At 38.7% G+C, this 21,186-nt stretch overlaps 1 protein-coding gene across 8 annotated transcripts in view; it reads right to left on the reverse strand.

Annotated features, from left to right (window-relative positions):
- lyst (lysosomal trafficking regulator) overlaps positions 1-21,186 on the reverse strand; it is a 131,240-nt gene that overhangs the window by 77,117 nt on the left and 32,937 nt on the right. For all 8 annotated transcript variants that reach the window (XM_062058524.1, XM_062058522.1, XM_062058523.1 and 5 more), the window contains exons 3-9: positions 19,710-19,798; positions 12,732-12,930; positions 10,690-10,780; positions 7,850-9,938; positions 1,181-2,114; positions 949-1,110; positions 42-204 (exon numbers count right to left, since the gene is read on the reverse strand). In XM_062058524.1, coding sequence (XP_061914508.1) covers positions 42-204; positions 949-1,110; positions 1,181-2,114; positions 7,850-9,938; positions 10,690-10,780; positions 12,732-12,930; positions 19,710-19,798 — 3,727 coding nt within the window. The remainder of the gene's footprint in view (positions 1-41; positions 205-948; positions 1,111-1,180; positions 2,115-7,849; positions 9,939-10,689; positions 10,781-12,731; positions 12,931-19,709; positions 19,799-21,186) is intronic.

Genomic DNA, 21,186 nt, shown 5'->3' on the forward strand with positions numbered 1-21,186 from the left:
GGATGTAAGCATGAATGAGGTGCAGTTAAGTGTGGTCCTACCATTTTCCTGGTTGGCCATGTCCTCAGGGTTACTTTCGCTATCCGCGTCGTAGCCCTCCTCCTCCTCCTCCCCTAGGGGCTTGACGCCACAGCTCTGAACGCCGTCCACCTCCTCTGATAGATCGCCTGCTGGGGCCGCCCCCTCTGCCAACACTTGGAGTTTCTGGTAAAAAGACAGCGAGGAAAAAAAGACCCAAGATAGGAAAAGGAGGAGAGGACGAGGGCAAGAAAGAAATCAAATTATGTTCAATACAGTCCTAATAAAAGCAATAAAAATTATGTCCTGTGAATAAAAAAATATTTAACTCTTGCGGAAAAAAGTACAAACTGATCTTAAGACTCCTATCAACTGACATGGGCAGCAGCCAGGCAGCCAAGTTCCTTGTTGTGTACGGTGACTCATCAAAATAGTGCACAAAAACACACAGTGTACATTCAAGTAAACACACGTGTGAGCTGATCAATAGGACAGCTTATGATAATGCACAGTTTATTTCTTTAAAAAAAAAAAAAGAGCACAAGACATTGCAGGTGGATGTGACGAAATCTGAGAAAAACAACCATTTATGCGAAGGTGGAACTGTCTTTGAGCTTCACAGAAGAAATTCAGAAGGATGAAGTGACCTCCGCACTCTCCATGACTCACTGAGAAAGGACTACGCGCTTCAGAAGTAGGTAAATCTATTATATAAAAAGCTAAACCTTCCTGTGTTAGAACAAGCTTAGTCATTCTGGCATTTTAAGAGCCTGACTAACAGGAGGGTTGCTGTTGAACCATAAATTAAGAAAATGTTTTATGTTTCTCTGTTACTCTCCCTACAGCACTAGATATGAAGATTAATAAAGGTTCATGCATAAAACTTGGCATATAACGTCGCTTAGAGCATCACTAAAAGGCGGGACTCACCCTGTCTGGCTTCTCCTCGGGAGGCTCGGAAGAGGGCAACACATTGGCCAAGGCCACTCTCAGAAGAGAATCAAACAGCGGTACAGCGAGGTCAGAGCTAATCACCCCTGAGCGAGAGAGCTGGTCTCTCACCTCTAATAGGGTATGATCCACTGACTGGAGCTACAGAGAAGACATGATACCTTGTGATGACACTCATTATGGGTTTGATAGCTGAATATGAGTGTGATACCTGATAAGAAAGCTCAGAGTCTGTCTTCTGGTGGGCTGAGTTGGCACCGTGTAGACAAATAGCCAGTAAAGCCTCAAGAAGGCGGATACTTTGTAATTGCCACTCTTCTTCCTGCCTCTTTGTTGGATCTTTGGTCTTCCCTTCCGCTGGAGGAGTGCAGTGAATTGATTTCAGACCTGGCTTATCTAGACTGACAAAGACTGTGGACTCTGGGCTACTTTTGGATTTGAACTCCTTCTTCTTCTTTGCTTTGCCATCTTTGTTTTTGCAGGAAAGCTTCTGAATGACCATGCTCATAAGGCGCAAACAGACATTTAACCCCCCTAGTCTGAAGAACTGCCTCTGGAACAAAGGGTTGGCCAGGTAGACGCATCGACACACTGACCAAACATCTGCAGCCCGTCGTACTTGCTCTTTGGATGGCAGGGTCACGCTGTCTGGGGACAGGTAAGCCAGCCGCCCGCCCAGAGGCTCACTGGCTGTACTGTCGTACCCTGAAGTGTCCTCAGAGTCATTAGCTGAGTCCCGGTCAGAATCAGCTTCTTTGCTAACACACAGGAAAGCAACACAGAGGAAAAGGTTAATGACATGGAGATGGGTCTCTGCTTGGCTCCGCCCTGCTCCTCGTCCCTGTCCACTACGACTCTTATGACGTGGATATCCCTCTTTTAGCCCCTCATAGAACTTGCTAAGGCTCTGCGGGCCTTCTCCAGATCCTCTTGACCCTGGATCCTCAGCCAGGTTCGAGATTGTCTGCTTCTGTTCGGCAACTGCAACCTCCAGCTCCTGGAGGACGTTGTCCGCTTCCTGGCGTCCAAAACTGGTTATTAGAGTCTCAAATACCTTCAAAGCTAGAGAGCACGTCTGGTCAAGGTACACAAGTTCTGTCATCTGGTTGAGCCCATTGCAGCTGATGAAGAGATCTCGGATCACCCTATGAGAGAAATAATTTGGAGTACAAACTTTGTCATTAATTCACAAATAAGCAAATAACTAAAAATACAGCTGGACTGGCACAATTTACGTGAAGACTAACACCTGTTTGTAACGGAGCAAAGAAGTACAAGAATGGACCAATTAAATCAATTTGTCAAGACCAAGGCCCTCATTTATAAAATTGTGCGTGAATTCGTACATAAAACATTGCGTAAGCACAGACCTCAAACTGTACATGCCTCCCCCAAAAAATGATCTTCAAAATTGGCGGATCATCTTGAGCACACAAGCATACACTCCTCCCATAAATCACACCTGCAGTGAATTGGGCGCAGAAAAGTTCCAACCTCGGTGTTCTCTCATAATCATTCATAAATTGTCACGCAAAACATGGTGATGAGTTAAAGGGGAACTGCACTTTTTTATTTATTTTGCCTCTCGTTCATAATCATTATGAAAGACATGACAGATGGATTTTTTTTTAATGCATTCTAAATATTAAATAAACGTAAATAAAAGTCTGCTAATGGGAGCTCCACTACTCCACCCATAAAATCTGATAAATAACCATCCAAAACGTGCCAACAATACTCAATTTCCATTTTGTGATTTGAATAATAACCAAGTATTAGTGACATTGTTATTATAAGCACTAATGCAGACAAACTATTCATAGTGTCGACGTGATTACTTCCGTGTGTCTCTATGTTTACATCATCAAGGGGTCTGCTGTTTCCTCGCTTCCCTGCAAATTTATTCTAGATCATAAATCTTGCCTCTCACCTGAAAAGTAGATGGCTGAGAATGTAATCCGACAAGTTGGGACACTTTGATAACCATTTAGGACCTGGAGCTGGCGAAAACGACACAAAAAGCAGTTTTTCCCCCGCTTCCCCACTTTGTTTCTTGGTGAGGATTATGAGACATGTTTAATTTAAATGGGAATATATGAACATCCTAGCAGTCGGCATCCTAATGATAGAAGACCTTGTACGATAAGTGATGTTTTATTATGTTTATTGACTCTCACAAAAGTCTGCAGAGAGCAGAAATCAGTGATGAAGAAAAAAAAGGGAACGTTGTGATGCGTTTTTGAAATTAATGCGCCGCATATGCTTAAAATGATCAAAATCCGTAAATATTAAATGTTATTGTAAATGTGCCTGTTACTACATTAAATATATACTTACATCATGTACGGTATATAAAATCCTAACGGAGTTGTTTGGATTATTTTTTAGGGGCTCTATAGGCAGAAATGAACGGCTCCATTGTAAGCTGACTTTTGAACAAATTGATTTAATATTTAGAATGCATTAAATAAAATCCATTCGTTGTAATATCCCTCATAATGATTGTGAACAATAGGCAAAATTCCCCAAAAAGTGCAGTTCTTCTTTAAAGGATCACGTGTTGGACTATCAAAGAAAAAGTGTGTGTCAGTGTAGTGTAGTGTCAGCTCCATCGTCCGATGGAAAATATGTTCATGTTTTAGCCTTTTGTTTGCCATGTATTTGTCCAATAAATTTATTTATTATATATATGTCTTTATTTTGTCAAGTAATACAAAGCAGATATTCTGTTTCATGACACAATGATTAATATTTAAAGCTCTTGTGAGCAGTTGGCACACAAGTGAGATGATTTCAATATATTATCAGCACAATAAATGTATTTTTTGAACAGTTATTTATTTTATAAAAATATTTGACTTGTAATAATAATTTAGTGGTTGCATTAAATCTAAATATTTGTACTCCAACAGTATTATAATCTCTCAAAGTCTAATATATTAAAACATGATTTTAATCTGATGGACAAGCAGTAAAAAAATGGATGAATGGATGGAAATATTGTACCGTACTACAATTCATATTTCCATCCATCCATTTTCTACCTCTAGTCCCTTTTGGGGTCGCGGGTGGTGCTGTTTGAAGAAGAAAAAAAAAAAGAAAAGAAAAAAACCTCCTGACCTATTTATATATGTTTCATCATTTAATTTAAAATAATCAAAATAAACAATACTTCAATGACCAACTACATTATAAATACATGTCAAATATAACTAACTTAATACAGCTTTATATTTTGATTTTTAGGCTGCAATAAATAAATATACCATTTTATCTAGAATTACATAAATGCTTATACATTGTAAAATATACAGTATGTATTTTATAGTGCATATGTGTTTTTATGTGAGTATGAGCTTTATTATTTTGGTGCTGATTCCCATGTCAGAAAAATTTTAGGTGAGTTCTAAGCATATACGTTTTCTATAAATACCAACATACTGTATGTGGTGAAAGTTATTTACGTACATTTACAAAAGAGCATTAGTAGCTGTGCACTGTGCAGTGGCTTGTGATCTCTGTGATTGAAAGTTCCTGTTTAACTCAGTTCATTTAGTAATGATGCAGTTTAATTCTAAAATATATATATATATTTTTTTAACTATCTTACTTTCCTCTGGATTATTGCAAAGGTAATCACAGTGAGGGTAGACACAGTCCATCTGAAATGCCTTCCTTAACACTGACACTAATGTGATACCACACTAAAGAGAATATATGTTTTAAAAAGATTACAATTCCCAAAACAAGTGAAATTGGCATGTTGCGTGAATCGTAAATAGAATACAATGATTTACAAATCCTTTTCAACCTATATTCAATTGAATACACTGCAAAGACAAAATACTTAAAGGCCAACTGAAATTAGATTTTCTTATTTAAACGGGGATAGCAGATCCATTCTATGTGTCATACTTGATAATTTCGCGATATTGCCATATTTTTGCTGAAAGGATTTAGTAGAGAACATCGACGATAAAGTTCGCAACTTTTGGTCGCTGATAAAAAAAAGCCTTGCCTGTACCGGAAGTAGCGTGACGTCACAGGTTGAAGAGCTCATCACATCTGCACATTGTTTTCAATCATGGACGCCAGCAGCGTGAGCGATTCGGACCGAGAAAGCGACGATTACCCCATTCATTTGAGTGAGGATGAAAGATTTGTGGATGAGGAAAGTGAAAGTGAAGGATTAGAGGGCAGTGGAAGCGATTCAGATAGGGAAGATGCTGTGAGAGGTGGGTGGGACCTGATATTCAGCTGGGAATGACTAAAACAGTAAATAAACACAAGACATATATATACTCTATTAGCCACAACACAACCAGGCTTATATTTAATATGCCACAAATGAATCCCGCATAACAAACACCTACCCCCTCCCGTCCATATAACCCGCCAATACAACTCAAACACCCGCACAACACACTCAATCCCACAGCCCAAAGTACCGTTCACTTCCGCAAAGTTCATACAGCACATATATTTCCCCAAAGTTACGTACGTGACATGCACATAGCGGCACGCACGTACGGGCAAGCGATCAAATGTTTGGAAGAAAGCTGCGTACTCACGGTAGCGCGTCTGCTATCCAACTCAAAGTCCTCCTGGTTGTGTTGCTGTAGCCAGCCGCTAATACACCGATCCCACCTACAGCTTTCTTCTTTGCTGTCTTCATTGTCCATTAAACAAATTGCAAAAGATTCACCAACACAGATGTCCAGAATACTGTGGAATTTTGCGATGAAAACAGAGCTGTTTGTATTGGGACACAATGGTGTCCCAATACTTCCACACAATCCGTGACGTCACGCGCAAACGTCATCATACCGAGACGTTTTCAGCCGGATATTTCCCGGGATATTTAAAATTGCACTTTATAAGTTAACCCGGCCGTATTGGCATGTGTTGCAATGTTAAGATTTCATCACTGATGTATAAACTATCAGACTGCGTGGTCGGTAGTAGTGGGTTTCAGTAGGCCTTTAACGTTCGAACTGGTAAACTTTGTTATTTTTTGCAAATATTAGCTCATTTGGAATTTGATGCCTGCAACATACAGTATTTAAAAAAAGCTGGCACAAGTGGCAAAACAGACTGTCAAAGTTGAGGAATGCTCATCAAACACTTATTTGGAACATCCCTTAGGTGAACAGGCTAATATGGAACAGGTGGGTGACATGATTGGGTATAAAAGCAGCTTCCATGAAAAGCTCAGTCATTCACAAACAATAATGAAGCGAGGGTCACCACTTTGTGAACAAATTTGTGAGCAAATTGTCGAACAGTTTAAGAACAGCATTTCTCAACGAGCTATTGCAAGGAATTTAGGGATTTCACCATCTACGGTAAAAAGGTTCAGAGAATCTGGAGAAATCACTGCACGTAAGCAGCAAGGCTGAAAACCAACATTGAATGCCCGTGATCTTCGATCACTCAGGCGGTACTGCATCAAAAACTGATATCAGTGTGTAAAGGATATCACCACATGGGCTCAGGAACACTTTAGAAAACCACTGCCAGTAACTACAGTTCGTTACTAAATCTGTAAGTGCAAGTTCAAACTCTACTATACAAAGCGAAAGCCATTTATCAACAACACCCATAAACGCCGCTGGCTTCGCTGGGCCTGAGCTCATCTAAGATGGACTGATGCAAAGTGGAAAAGTGTTCTGTGGTCTGACGAGTCCAAACTTCAAATTGTTTTTGGAAACTGTGGACGTTGTGTCCTCCGGACCATAGGGGAAAATAATCATCCGGACGGTTATAAGCACAAAGTTCAAAAGCCAGCATCTGTGATGGTATGGGGGTGTATTAGTGCCCAAGACATGGGTAACTTACACATCTGTGAAGACACCATTAACACTAAAAGGTACATACAGGTTTTAGAACAACATATGTTGCCATCCAAGCAACGTATTTTACTTATTTCAGCAAGACAATGCCAAGCCACATTCTGCACGTGTTACAACAGTGTGGCTTTGTAGTAAAAGAGTGCAGGTACTAGATTGGACTGCAGGTCGTCTCACATTGAAAATGTGTGGCGCATTATGAAGCATAAAATACGACAACGGAGACACCGGCCTGTTGAACAACTTAACCTGTACATCACGCTTCAAAAATTGGTCTCCTCAGTTTCCAAACGTTTACTGAGTGTTGTTAAAAGGAAAGGCCATGTAACACAGTGGTAAAAATGCCCTGTGCCAAATTTTTTTCAATGTGTTGCTGTCATTAAAGTCTAAGTTAATGACTTGCAAAAAAAAAAAAAAATTCTCAGTTCAAACATAAAATATATTGTCTTTGCAGTGTATTCAATTGAATATAAGTTGAAAAAAAGTGCTAATAATTGTATTCTGTTTTTATAATACGATTTAGACAATGTGCCATGTGTAAACCAGATTCCTTTATGAAAAGGCACTTACCCGAATCACAACTTCCTCATCCAAACAAGAGCATTAAAATTATTTTTTTAAACTAAAGAAAAGCTTCTTGTGTTGCTTCACTACTGTATATACTACATAATGCAAGCCATCCATAGTCAGGTCACCTGCGAGCCACAAAGCCATGCTAAATTATTAATTTGCATCAATTAGCAATGACGCAGTTGAACCGATCTAATGACAATCCGAGCAGATTCAAGGAGCAGGCTGATATGTCATCTACGTGTGATAAAGAGAAGGATGTATCGGTTTCAAATGGAAAACAGAAAAATAGGGAAGCATTTAACCTGTTGAAGTTTAAGTCTTCAAATAGATTGTCATCAAATTGATGGAATAGAATGGATCATCAAAACACTACAAGCTAAATATATTACTTAAATCAAACTTAACACCCCAAAGTAGTGGAGATAAAATGATATAGACAACAACAACTGGGAGCTTACCTCGATTTAAGGAGGGCAGGTAACGCTTGCAGGTATATGAGTAACACCTCCACAGGCAGGCACTGAGTGTGATAGCTACAGACTTGGGTACAAACTGTAGAAACCCCAAGCTGCAGCGCATGGTGGGCTAGCTCTACCCCTCGCTGCAGCACAGGGCTGAAGATGTGTGTGTACAGCTGCCACTGCACTACGGCATTGCCGCGCAGTGTCAGGTGGCACACATGACCAGCTACCTGCTGGCTCAGCTGTCGGTCCTCTCCAAACACTAGTTTTTGGTAAGCCTCAAGGGCATCCCACTTCCACAACATGTCCTCTGCGCCCCCTCCACTTGGTAGAATCCCCTGGGAACGGTAGCACAGGCTAGTAGAAAGAGCTGAAGGTTCCCCATGTTGTAGTGTCTCCTCAAGAACTGGCAACTGACTCTGGTCCAGAGTGCAAATGTTACACGAAGCAAGCTTCGCTCTCTCTGAAGGCTGTCCCCCACCAAGCTGTTCTAGAATCAGTCTACCCAGAACACTGAGAACATGAGACTGGTAACTTCGCAGATCTGGCGCTTGGAAGGCATCCAACAGTGGTCTTATCACGGAACGAGGGTCCATGCAACAGCAAATACCAACAGCCTGCACCCCGGCCAGTACCTGCAACACAGCTGGTCCACTTGGCGACAAGCGTTGCAGAAGCCGTAGACATTGGTGAGCGCAGGCTGCCAGGCAGCAGCAGCGCTCAGGGTAACGCACTGCATCACCCTCCATGCCTTCTTTCCCTTCAGTGTCCTCTTCAAATGGGTTGCGCCAGGCAACCTTCTTAAAAGCAGAAGCAGGCAAACCTGACAGATCTCTGTGATGATGCAGGAAGTGGGAATATTCACAGCGACGGTGACGACGTCGGGCACATACAGACTGATGCAGCTGCTCCGACTTTGCTTTCTTGACGGCACTGATGATCTTGAAGACCCCTGCAACTAGACCTCGTAGCCTTTCTGAAGCCTCACCTCCTACTTCCAAATCCGGAGCCCTCCCGAGTTCCTCTAATCGCAGCACTGTAGCTTCAAACAGCTCCAGACCACGGTGTTGGACAAATTCATGGATGAGATCTAGTGCTTGGCTAAAGAAAAAGGGGTTGGGTGTGGAGGCCTGCAGGCAACTCAGAAGAACTTGCAGTACCCCTTCTAAAAGCTCAGGCAGCAATAGTGCTCTGTGACGAAAACGTGAAAAAGAAAAATCATCTTGGACTTCCTGTAGGGTCTTTTTTGGTCGAGGAGCAAATGGGTTTGTCTTTCTGTCAAGGCAGCTTCGGATCTTCAGTGTTGCACGAAGCAGATCGGTTAGACTGCGTCTCAGGCTATCAGGAAGCTTTTCACTTTGACTCACATCAACTGACATCAGGTGCAAGATGGTGCGTAGAAGCATCCTCTGGACCAGTGCAATGGGCTCTTCTGTCCAGCCCCCAGCAAGCTCCTCCGCACCTGTACCACCACTGCTTCCTGGACCACAACAATCTCCAAACTCAGTCAGGATCTCAGTGAGTGTTGGTACAACACTGACTGCCAGGCTGGGATTGTGATTTATGCTCATGTCAAACTTACACACTTTTTCCAGTAATGAAAGTAAGACATAACATAGATCAAAGGGTGAGTTCTCCATGCGGTTAAAAATTGACATGGCAGCTGGGTCTGTTAAGGTTTCAGTGTCCATTGTCTGTGATCCATGGACCCTGGGATGAGGGTATGGTGCACTCATGGTTTCTGTGGTTGCTGTGGCCGTTAACTGTGTAGTTTCTAAACGATGATGTTGACAGCTTACCCGGATGGTAGAGCCATGGGACCTTCTACTCCTTGAGCCACCTGGGCCTGCTTTGTCTTCAGTGTTGGCTTCAGAATCTGAGGTAGAAACTTGGGCCCGCCGAGCATCCTTTACAGCATATTTCTGGGCTGTCCTACGTGACCTCCTTGATTTCCAGGTACCGCTGCCAACACGTGGCCTCTTTCCAGATTCCTGGTCATCTACGCCAGTCTTCTGTCCTGCTCTGAGAGGCACGGCCTTAACCTCCCGGCTGAGGAACACTTGCAATAGAGACGGCAGGGTGAAATCTGCTGACGTAAAAAATATTGTTATTAGTAAGTTTTCTGAATTCACCGGTTAGACTGGCAACCATTTTAAGTTACACAGCTGAGGAATTTGTTTTATTTGGGCTTTGAGACTTGGATTTCCCAAAGCACTTAACATGTTAGATGATAAAACAAAGTTTGGGGTTATCAGAAAGAGACAATTACCTGTTTGTTAAAACACATTCAGTAAGTAAGAATTAATTTCAGACAGAGACCATTACCTGTTTGTTAAAAAACATTCATTAAGTAAGAATTAATTAAAGGAAAAATGTCTAGTGTTCATGTTAGAGAGGATCATCAGTTCAGTACTAAATACCAGTGTCATCCAAAGGTCAAACACCTCTGCAAGCACTCTTCTGTTTTGTGTTTATCAGTTTCATTCTAAACACCAACGTTTGAAAACAACAAATCGAAAAAGGGGAAAAACAACATGTTTGCAGCACTAATTAACTGATAGATCATGAAGTTGAAGTATAATCATAATTTTTTTATTACCAAGTATATCTAAGACTAAAAAGAGTGCTTTATCTTTATAAACATGTGACAGAAAACAATAACAGGTCCATAAAAAATTTTAAAAGCCTTAGTGAGTTCTTAAGCTTTGTAATACACATTTGTTTTCATGCACATAAAAAAGTATGTCAGTTGTTATGATTAGTTACAGACCATAAAAAGAAGCAGTCACAGGTCTTTGCAGCAAGAAGAAGAGACAAACTTCAAAGCAAGTACAAACCTGGGGCTTTTTCTTCCTGCACAGGGATCTTCCAAACCAGAGGGAGTAGCGACAGCAGCAAAGTGAGCAGCTCCTCTCGGCAAGTCAACTCCTTCGAGTGCAAGAAAACACACTAAGGTTATCTCGAAAGCCTCTCTTCTCACCTTCCTTTTGGTCACACTCTAATGTCACATTAGACACGCCCACCAGGACATACTCTGAATGCAACAGCAACATCCATTTCTTTTTCATTTAGAAGAACCAAGTTTTTTTGTTGTTTAGTAAAAATTGTTTTTTTACAAATTAATTTTTAAAGCAAACAGTTAAGTATGTCCATGTGCAAAATAAGTTAAACAGTAAATCTCCATCACACCACTGTGTGGGGAAGCAATGTAGCATCTGCATGACAGTCTTGCTTCCGAGATTTGAGGGGATTGCATGTCTACAAAAAAGCATTCCTCACAGCAGGGAGAACCAAGTCCTTCAAGTGCTAATTAAAAACACATTTCTTTCTCAACTTCTTCAAGTGTCAATTACTAATAATGAGCTTGCAGGTAAAAAAACACCTTACATAATCATTTCAAATCTATGAGTTTAGAGGTCGCATATCGTAGTATTTTTCAACCATTTAAAATAAATCGCAAAGGGCCCACATTAGCGTATTGTAAACGTATTGCCCATTGTCTATCTAGCCTTGGAGCTGTAATTTAGTTAAAAAGTGCTTTTAGTAAGTCCTACTAGGAACACATAATTTTTGTGTATCTGTAGCTTTAATGATAATGAGCTTACTTTGGCCACGCCCATTGAGTGAGAGCCTCAAAACGCTATTGTGTACTTTATCAGCTGTAGACGTATCAAACATACAAACGGCATATATCAAATGTTGTGAGCAACTAACACAACAGTCACATTTTAAGACCGACATCATGCTTGGAAAAAATTTGAAAAACATATTTCTCCATATCTGACTATCTAACATATACTGTGTGTATATATATATATATATATATATATATATATATATATATATATATATATATATATATATATATATATATATATATATATATATATATATATATATATATATATAATTATATATTAGGGGTGTGGGAAAAAATTGATTCAAATTCGAATCGCGATTCTCACGTTGTGCGATTCAGAATCGATTCTCATTTTTAAAAAATTGATTTTTAATTTTTATTTATTTATTTAAATTTTTTTTTTTTTTTTTTTTTAAATTAATCAATCCAACAAAACAATACACAGCAATACCATAACAATGCAATCCAATTCCAAAACCAAACCCGACCCAGCAACACTCAGAACTGCAATAAACAGAGCAATTGAGAGGAGACAAGCGTCACCTTTATTGTTAGCCCAAATACCTCCATATTGCGCTTCAGGCACCCTCTTTATTAACCAGTAGAATTGTAGTTTTTTACCATTTTTCCTCTCCAAGATGTTATTGCCATCCATCCATTTTCTACCGCTTGTCCCTTTTGGGGTCGCGGGGGGTGCTGGAGCCTATCTCAGCTGCACATGAGCGGAAGGTGGGGTACGTAGAAAATGGATGGATGGGAAGATGTTATTGCTTGTGTGCGTGTTGACACACTCAACATCATGCGCCTCGGCTCTGTAGTCACCGCTGCAAAGCGGCACTCAGATGAAAGAGCGGTACCGGTACTTTTCAAGGTGGTATAGTACCGATTTCAATTTATTAGTACCGGTATACCGTACAACCCTAATGCATACATACAGTATACATATACATATATATATATATATATATATATATATATATATATATATATATATATATATATATATATATATATATATATACTGTATATATATAAATATAAATACATATATATATATACATATATACATATACATATATATATATATATATATATATATATATATATATATATATATATATATATATATATATATATATATTATTTTTCTATATATATAAAAAGCCTTGAAGCTACAGGAAAAGGAAAAATCTTGACCGGTCAATATTGGCATTTTGTCATTTGCATCTGCATCCTCACCTGGTCAATGATGGAATCCAGGGTGCTAAGCAACAGAAATCCCCTTCCTCTGACCAGGTACTCTCCAAGTGCAACCATATGACTTTCCTCTTCATCTTCCTCCCGTGCCTCCGCTCTCTGAGCCACCGCACTGCATAGCTGGTGTACGTCAGTCAGGAACTCCCTTGCCAGTGTGTTACTGGCCCCACTCATGTCTGAGCTATAAGAAGAGGGATCAACATTAGGCTGGTATGCAAATCAGCTTGCCGACTATGTAGTAGGGTTAGTTCCAATCACATTTTAAGATTCTGTATAAGACACTCAAAACACAATGTACTCTAACGCAGAGACAGTGACAATACAATTGCAATACTTATGCATGATTTCACCACATTAGAAAACAGGATTTGATTTGGTTCTGTACTGTGCACAAAAACATACACATGGAAAGGGTGATCATTACACAAAGTTCCAGAAATTATTGCACAACCTTATAAAGACAAAAGGGTACCTTCTTTGATTAGTATGTACTTCTGTGTCCAAATTATGTGTTGCGATTTATGGGCACAAACATCAAAATCAATTAGTCCAGCAGACTGACAAAGGTAACCATGGATTTCTTCTCCCACATACTCCAGTTCCTTCTGAAGCCCCTAAACAAATGGTAAAACCCCCTTGATTGGCTCCTCTGCGAAGAGCAGTCAATTTATCTATCCTACCAGTTTTGCCGCTTCTGATCAAAGTATTTTTCCAGCCTTCCTACAGTATGTATTAAATTGATCACATAATAGGGGAATTCCCGACATAGTGCTGTTATGACGGTCAGCGTCAAAAGCACCTCAGTGCTCCACAAGACAGGCAACACCACACACAATATGCTTAGCTCGCGTCCTCATGTTGATTATGTTTCGTTACTGATTTCAACGAATGCTCAGTGGAATCAGTAGTACAGTTAATACAGAATAAATGTATAATTATTTGTTTACTATGACTGTTACACCTAAGCAGAAGGGAATTATAAAGGAATGTTGATCTAACATTCAGTTGGGGCATTTCCTTAAAACTAAATAAGTACACCATGTGAGCTGCACATTTCTGATCGAAGAGTTACAGCGAACATTCCTGGGCAAAAAGACCACTTCAAGCAGAAACAGGGTTTAGCAGTGCAGGCATACAACTAGCAAGGGTTAGGCAGCTCATTGAACAAACATACATGCACATGTACGCTGTTCAAGATATATGCTTACTACACAGGAAATTATTAAACAGTTATCGCGCCTTTTAAAGCAGTTGTTTTAATATGTTTCAAACATACAGTAATTTATTTTCTACTCCAGATATAAAAATCTGTCAACAACATAACCACGATGGAGAGGAGGGTTTAGAACAACTATCTGTCCCACAAGCACATTTCTAACAATACCGCTAATGTCTGTCTCTTGAAGACATGTTGTCCTACCATACGTTAGTGGGCCGGACCGTTTCCTTGCAGTCATCTTGTGCATATTCCGAGTTTGACTGCAGCTCGGCTGCTGGCTGTATCTGCATACCTCCTTGTACGACTACTGACTGAATTTTCTGTTCTGCAGCGCAAATTCCATTAAATTGGAATTTCAAATGGAGGCTTTCCAGATTCGCAGCAGATCAGCGTATCACATGAAAGCATGTGATGTCACATGGCAAGGGGACCGGCCTTGGGAATACTGACGAGCCTCCAGTGACCCATGGAGGACCTCTGTAACAGGCCATCACTCACAAAAACTGCATTTGTAATTCCCCACTATGAATGTCTAGGCCATGAGCTATACAGTGATGCAAAAAGTTATACATTCTACACTAAGACCAAGACTAAAATCTTATCAGATGTCTGCTTATTGTAAATGTTTCATTATTTCTCAGTTAGTCAGCCTGTATACATTATAAGGCGCCGTACTAACTATTATTGAGGCTCATTGACTTTGGCCTGAACACAATAAGTTGGCATTGCTTTTCTATTGTTACGTACAGTAGAACTATGTGCAATGTATTCCACATTCTGTGCATATATGCACTGGAACAAATACAAAAACAATCTGCCTTTGAAAAGGCCATACTCCGTTTTGAATGATTGACACTGTACCAAGCAATATGTCTATTATTGTATTATTTGGTTAAAGTGGTATAAAGTAGCACTGCATGCAGGTGAGAAGTGCTAAATATTTTCGGTACTTTGTTGAGCTACTGAGATGAAACCATCTGAGTAAGATGCAGTGCAGTTCTTCATGACTTATAACTACAACAGTAATCGCTAATATCGTGTAAATTGTGCTGTTAACATACATAACCTGAAAATAACCACAAAAAAATACACTGTGCACAGATTTTCAAACATTTATACAAAATACTGTATATACGAGAGGTACTTAAAGGGTAAACTGCACTTTTTTGGAATTTTGCCTATCATTCACAATCCTTATGTGAGACAAGCACACATTTTTCTTTTTTTAACGCATTCTAACTAATAAATAAATGCTAGCAAAAGTCAGCTAACAATGGAGCAAATGTGAGTCGCTCCATTCTGCCTATAAAGTGTTCTAAACATTCAAAAACCTCCATTAACGTGTTATATACACACTGTAAGTTTATATGTAATGTAGTAACATGCACATTCATAATAACATGTATTACTTAAATATTTTTGTCATTTTAAGCATTTGGCAGTGTATTAATTTATCAGACACGTCACAACGTTCGCTTTTCCCTTCAACAACAACACTACGGTACACACTTCATGACAGCCAACAACGATTGATTGGAACGGATGATGATCCAGAACCTTGTATCATTAAACCTGAATATGCGAGGATGATGTACAAGATTTAGAAACTGAGTGATAAGCAGATCAAGCTTTTGTGAAACAATATCATGAAGCAGTATTGATAATTGCTAAAAAAAAAAGAAAAAAAAGAAATACAAACTACTAACATAATAAAACAATAACTTACTCTACAATATCTGCTCTTAGTGGGATGCCAACTGATGGGATGTTCATATCTCCCCCCCGTTTAGATGAATAATTCATCCTAATCCTTCACGGTTCATGGCCCCATCCTACTACTATCCAGGAGAGAAACATTATTTATAATCTAGAATTACCTTTTACCAACTCAGAGGCGATGCAGCAGCTCACCGGCTCAGTATGTCAATAAGATGCATAAGCTAATTAGCTCTCTGTGATCAAGGCGCCACTAAAAACAGTTTGCCTGCATTAGCGCTTATCATAATAATACAGCTAATACTTGGTTAATATTCAGGTCACAACATGTAAATGGAGTACTGTTGGCGGTTTCATGGGTGCAATAGAGTACTCCCATTTGCTGCATTGTTAGCCACCTAACCTATATATATATATATATATATATATATATATATATATATATATATATATATATATATATATATATATATATATATATATATATATATATATATATATATTAGGGCTGCAACTAACGATTAATTTGATCATCGATTAATCTGTCGATTATTACTTCGATTAATCGATTAATAATCGGATAAAAGAGACAAACTACATTTCTATCCTTTCCAGTATTTTATTGAAAAAAACCAGCATACTGGCACCATGTTGTGGACATTGGGTGTGCAGCATACACCAATAATAACACAGAAATGCATGGCAGCTCCCGCCATCAGTGTGTGAATGTGTGTGTGAATGGGTGAATGTGGAAATACTGTCAAAGCGCTTTGAGTACCTTGAAGGTAGAAAAGCGCTATACAAGTATAACCCATTTATCATTATTATAAATGTAACTCATCAGAACTGAATCAGATATTGTACACGTTTCTGTTGTGAATAATAAAGGATTCATTTTTGGCTGCCTCTGAATAATAGCATGAAATATTCCAGCACCTTCATAACGTTTAGTTATACTAAAGCAGGGGTGGGCAATTAATTTTCACCGGGGGCCGCATAAGCAACCCGAGCACTGCTGGAGGGCCACACGACAATATTTCAATTAAATTTTGCTCAATATTATTTTTGATATACCGTAAGAAAAATAATAAAGATGATAATAATAATAATAATTAATAATAATAATAATAATTTAACCTAACTTAACTTTATACAAAAGCAGATTGCTTTTGATGTTCACTTTATCCTGCATTATCCAACATTTTTCCCCATCAGATTTGGACAACCATCTGTTGTTAAAAATAGTTTTTAATCATATTTATTTTATATTGTTTTTTATATTGGTTTTATATGTAATTTTTTTTTCTTTTTATTCAGTCATTGGTGGAGCTAAGGATAATATTTGAATATTGTTTTTAATATTGTTGTGCAGCACTTTGGAAACATTTTGTTGTTTAAATGTGCTATATAAATAAAGTGAATTGGATTGTCACACCTGCCAGCTTGTCCCATTTCAGTCCTAACATGTCCAAACACGCATTTACCTATGTGAACAAGTCATTACCTGTGGTTGTCTCTTTAATTGACTGCATGGCTGCCAGCTACTCCGTGATTTGAAAGTCTGCAGTTATCCCACGTAAGAAGAAGAGCAGCTGGGCGGTGTCACGTACACCACAGCTCTCATCCAAAGTTAGCGAAAAACAGTCCAAGTCTCCGGCATATCAGCGCAACAGAGTCCAATAAGCACTCCTTAATAAACTCTCCGTCAGAAAACGCCTTACTTTTTCTGGCGCTTTTGTGAGAAATGACGAAACTTGTCCTGACGGCTGCATCTCTGGGGGTGTGAAATATGGCAAAAAGTCCTTGTTGGGTTTGCAGTTTTACCATCAACGCATCAGCCTCCCTTACGCGCGCTTCATCAGACACATTCCGGTATTTTCCCTCGTGTTTCTTCGTGTAGTGGCGATTAAAATGATATTCTTTAAACACAGCAAGCTGTGTACCACAAATTAAGCACACGGCTTTACCATTAATTTATGTAAAGAAATACTTGGCAATCCATGTCTTGTTGAAAACACGCCATTCGTCATCAACTTTTCTTTTTTTAGCGTCTCATCACTTGTCTCTATGCATCTTCACTCACAGGTTCCCCCCGGACATACGTTATAAATAACACATTTCAAAATAAAAGCAGCACAGTTGTATTGCGCGCACGACATAGATGTTTTTTAAACTTTATTTTGTAATTTGTGATTGCGCCGTTCAATTCACTCACAATCCATACATCCACACGGAAGTAATACAAATAACGCTTTTCAAAAAAAAAGCAGCACCGTTGTATTGCACACTCGACATAGATACTTTTTGAAATGTATTTTGTAATTTATGATTGGCCTCACGCGGGCCGGACAGGGATGCGCAAAGGGCCGGATGCGGCCCGCGGGCCGTACAATGCCCAGGTCTGTACTAAAGCGTCACTCAAATCTAAATAGATTTATATAGCTTTATCGGCCCGGCTACATTGATCCATTATGAAATCAACCTGAGATATTTCTGTCCGTTACGTTTATTTCGAAATTGGTAACGGTGCGTTTTCTCTCTCAAAATGGAGTCAAATGTGCCGGAGACACATTATCAGCCCCGCGTTGCAACAAAGACATAACTAACGTTACTCACAAAAAAGCTGAACTCATGAATGCCTGTTGCCACTATGGACTTAAAAAGTTACGTACTGTGAGTTCCTCCCTTCATCCATGGCTACAACATGTTTCTTCTTCAGGTGCTCCTGAAGCAATGTTGTACTTCCGTGCCATTTTGCAGGAAATGGTCTTCTTTGAAGTCTTTAAAGTGAAGTGTTCCCACACTTTTGACGACTTAGGTCATACACTTTTCTCCATTGAAGCAATAACCTCAAGATGTTTCTCCGCTAAACTATCGGTAGTGTTTTCCTGCGCCATTTTTCGAATTTTTCCAGCAAAGGAGACGCCGTCGTCACGTGAGCTGCACATGACACATCATTGGCTAGCTTACGCCACTTCATGAGACGTAGCCTCACCGCCGCCCTGGCGCTGTTTTGTACAGTTTTTGTACTTATTTTGATTATTGTTTCTCAGCTGTTTGTAAATGTTGCAGTTTATAAATAAAGGTTTATAAAACAAAACAAAAACAACAACAAAAAAATAACCAAAAAAAAAAAAAAAAAAAAGATTTCGCGCATGCGCATAGCATAGTTCCAACGAATCGATGACTAAATTAATCGCCAACTATTTTGGTAATCGATTATAATCGATTAGTTGTTGCAGCCCTAATATATATATATATATATATATATATATATATATATATATATATATATATATATATATATATATATATATATATATATATATATATATATATATATATATATATATATATATATATATATATGAATAACAATGCATAAAAAAAAGAAAAACAGATATGTTCTTGTCTTACATAAGCATTGTAAATGATAGGCAAAATTCCCCAAAAAGTGCAGTTCTCTTTTAAGTTAGCAAAGTTCCTGATTTATCATACAAATGATTATAGCAAAGTAATTTTGAAGCAAATTCAACACAGAATATATTTTCAAAATATGCTAGCTCGATGCCAATTTACATTGGGTTTGCCAAAGATATGCTACTGAATAGCATTAGTGATTTTACACAGCAAATTTAACATCTCCCAATTTGGTAATCAAAACTCCAAAACAGTTGGTATGTAATGTTACAGCACAGTTGCCATCATCAGCTCAGTTTTAAATGTTAAATAAAAACATGATATTTTATTATTAAACAAACTAACATTTATTAAGACATGAACGCACACAAAAGTACCAAAAATTGTCTACCAGTATGATGTATCAATTCCCACGTACATGTGAAAGGCACCCACTCCTACTGTGATTGTTACAATTAAAAAGAGATAACAGGACTTTGCCAAGAAAATGTAATTATAAAGCTGGCAAACAGATCCACATTTAAACAAAGCCAACATGTTTTGTTTTTGTTTTTTTTAAGAACAAAGCACACATGATGTAAACAGGGGCTAATAAAGGCACGTACCAGAATTTCAGTGCATCTTTAGTGTGATGAGGGTGATGCTGCACATAGTGGAAGAGGCAGAGGAAGTTCTCTAGACTTTGGAGGCTGACCTGATAAGAAAGCAAAGAAACATCTTGAATAAAACTATTCTTGACAGAATTGAAAAGCTGACACTATATAACATTTTTCTGCCTGTTTTTTGTTAGGCCAATTAATGACATTAACGGGCACAAATCAACATGAAGATAGATATTTCTCGAATGTGACAAACATGCCTTTATGACTCATAGACAGAGACACAATCATCAAAAACTATTTAAGATTAACGTTATTACTCACCAACGGAGTAGACGCAACTGTACAAGTCCATTGAAAGCGACAAGTCACCTGATTTCCAGGGAAGTGTGTTATTACGTCTGTGGCAGACGTGTGACCCTCTAAGGCTGCGTCAACGCATACTTAACGCCTCTGATAATCTGTCAGCACTGACTGGATATGTGCGGGATATGCTTACCCTTGACTAATGAGCTGTGCTGATTGTCTTCGTCACAAAGACAAAGAATCGGCACTGAACAGTACAATAAATCACGCCGAATGTAGGCGCACAAAGCATAATAATAACAGTGTGCAGAACAGGAAATGATGGTGAACCCTCGTCCTCTAGAATGGACATTTGTTTCTTGTTTGTTTGTTTTTTATTTACACTTTTCTAAAAAATATAGCCCTCTTGAGCAAAACACACATGTCCACTGTAGATGAGGCTGGTTCACAGGAGGATATTGCACAGTATTGTAAATATACAAGTTATATCGTACAAGAGAAAGTGAATTAGACCTCTGTTCATTGTAGTAAAATACACACAGGAAATAATCAGACCAGTTGTGTGCCATGTGATGCAACCGAGCCAATCAAATCATTTATTCAAAGCACCTTTGCATATGTGGAGCAAGAGTGTGTGGGGCAAACAACAGTGAAGAGAGAAGTACAAGGAGGCATGTTTAGAAATAATACATTTGTTGTTTTGGTGAAGGAATTTACGGTGTTCAGCTGTTTGTATTCCATCCATCCATTTTCTACCGTTTTCTACCGCTTGTCCCTTTCAGGGTGGCGGGGAATGCTGGAGCCTGTTTGTATTATAAGTTCATTTTGTTTACATCTGAAATATCATGTAAGAATGCAGCTCAAAATGCTCAGATTCAAACCATTTTTCTTTGTTTCTACAATATTTACTGCATGTTTATGTTTTTTCAAATGCATTTACAGTGTTCCAGACCTCTGCTTGAAGAAATTTTATTTTAATTTAATTGTTATTTTAATTCATTTAATTGACATTCCTTGCAACAATATATCTCAATATGGTGCAAGCTTTATCTGATGTCAATAGTTCAATTCCGACAAAGAGACCAATTCAGGTACAGTGCTAAGAAGTGGATGGTATTTATTGAATTAAAAAAAATTTTTTTTTAAAAACATGACTGCGTGTGTCACCAACAATTAG

Source organism: Entelurus aequoreus, linkage group LG09 (assembly GCF_033978785.1).
Source record: "Entelurus aequoreus isolate RoL-2023_Sb linkage group LG09, RoL_Eaeq_v1.1, whole genome shotgun sequence".
Lineage (NCBI taxonomy): Eukaryota > Metazoa > Chordata > Actinopteri > Syngnathiformes > Syngnathidae > Entelurus > Entelurus aequoreus.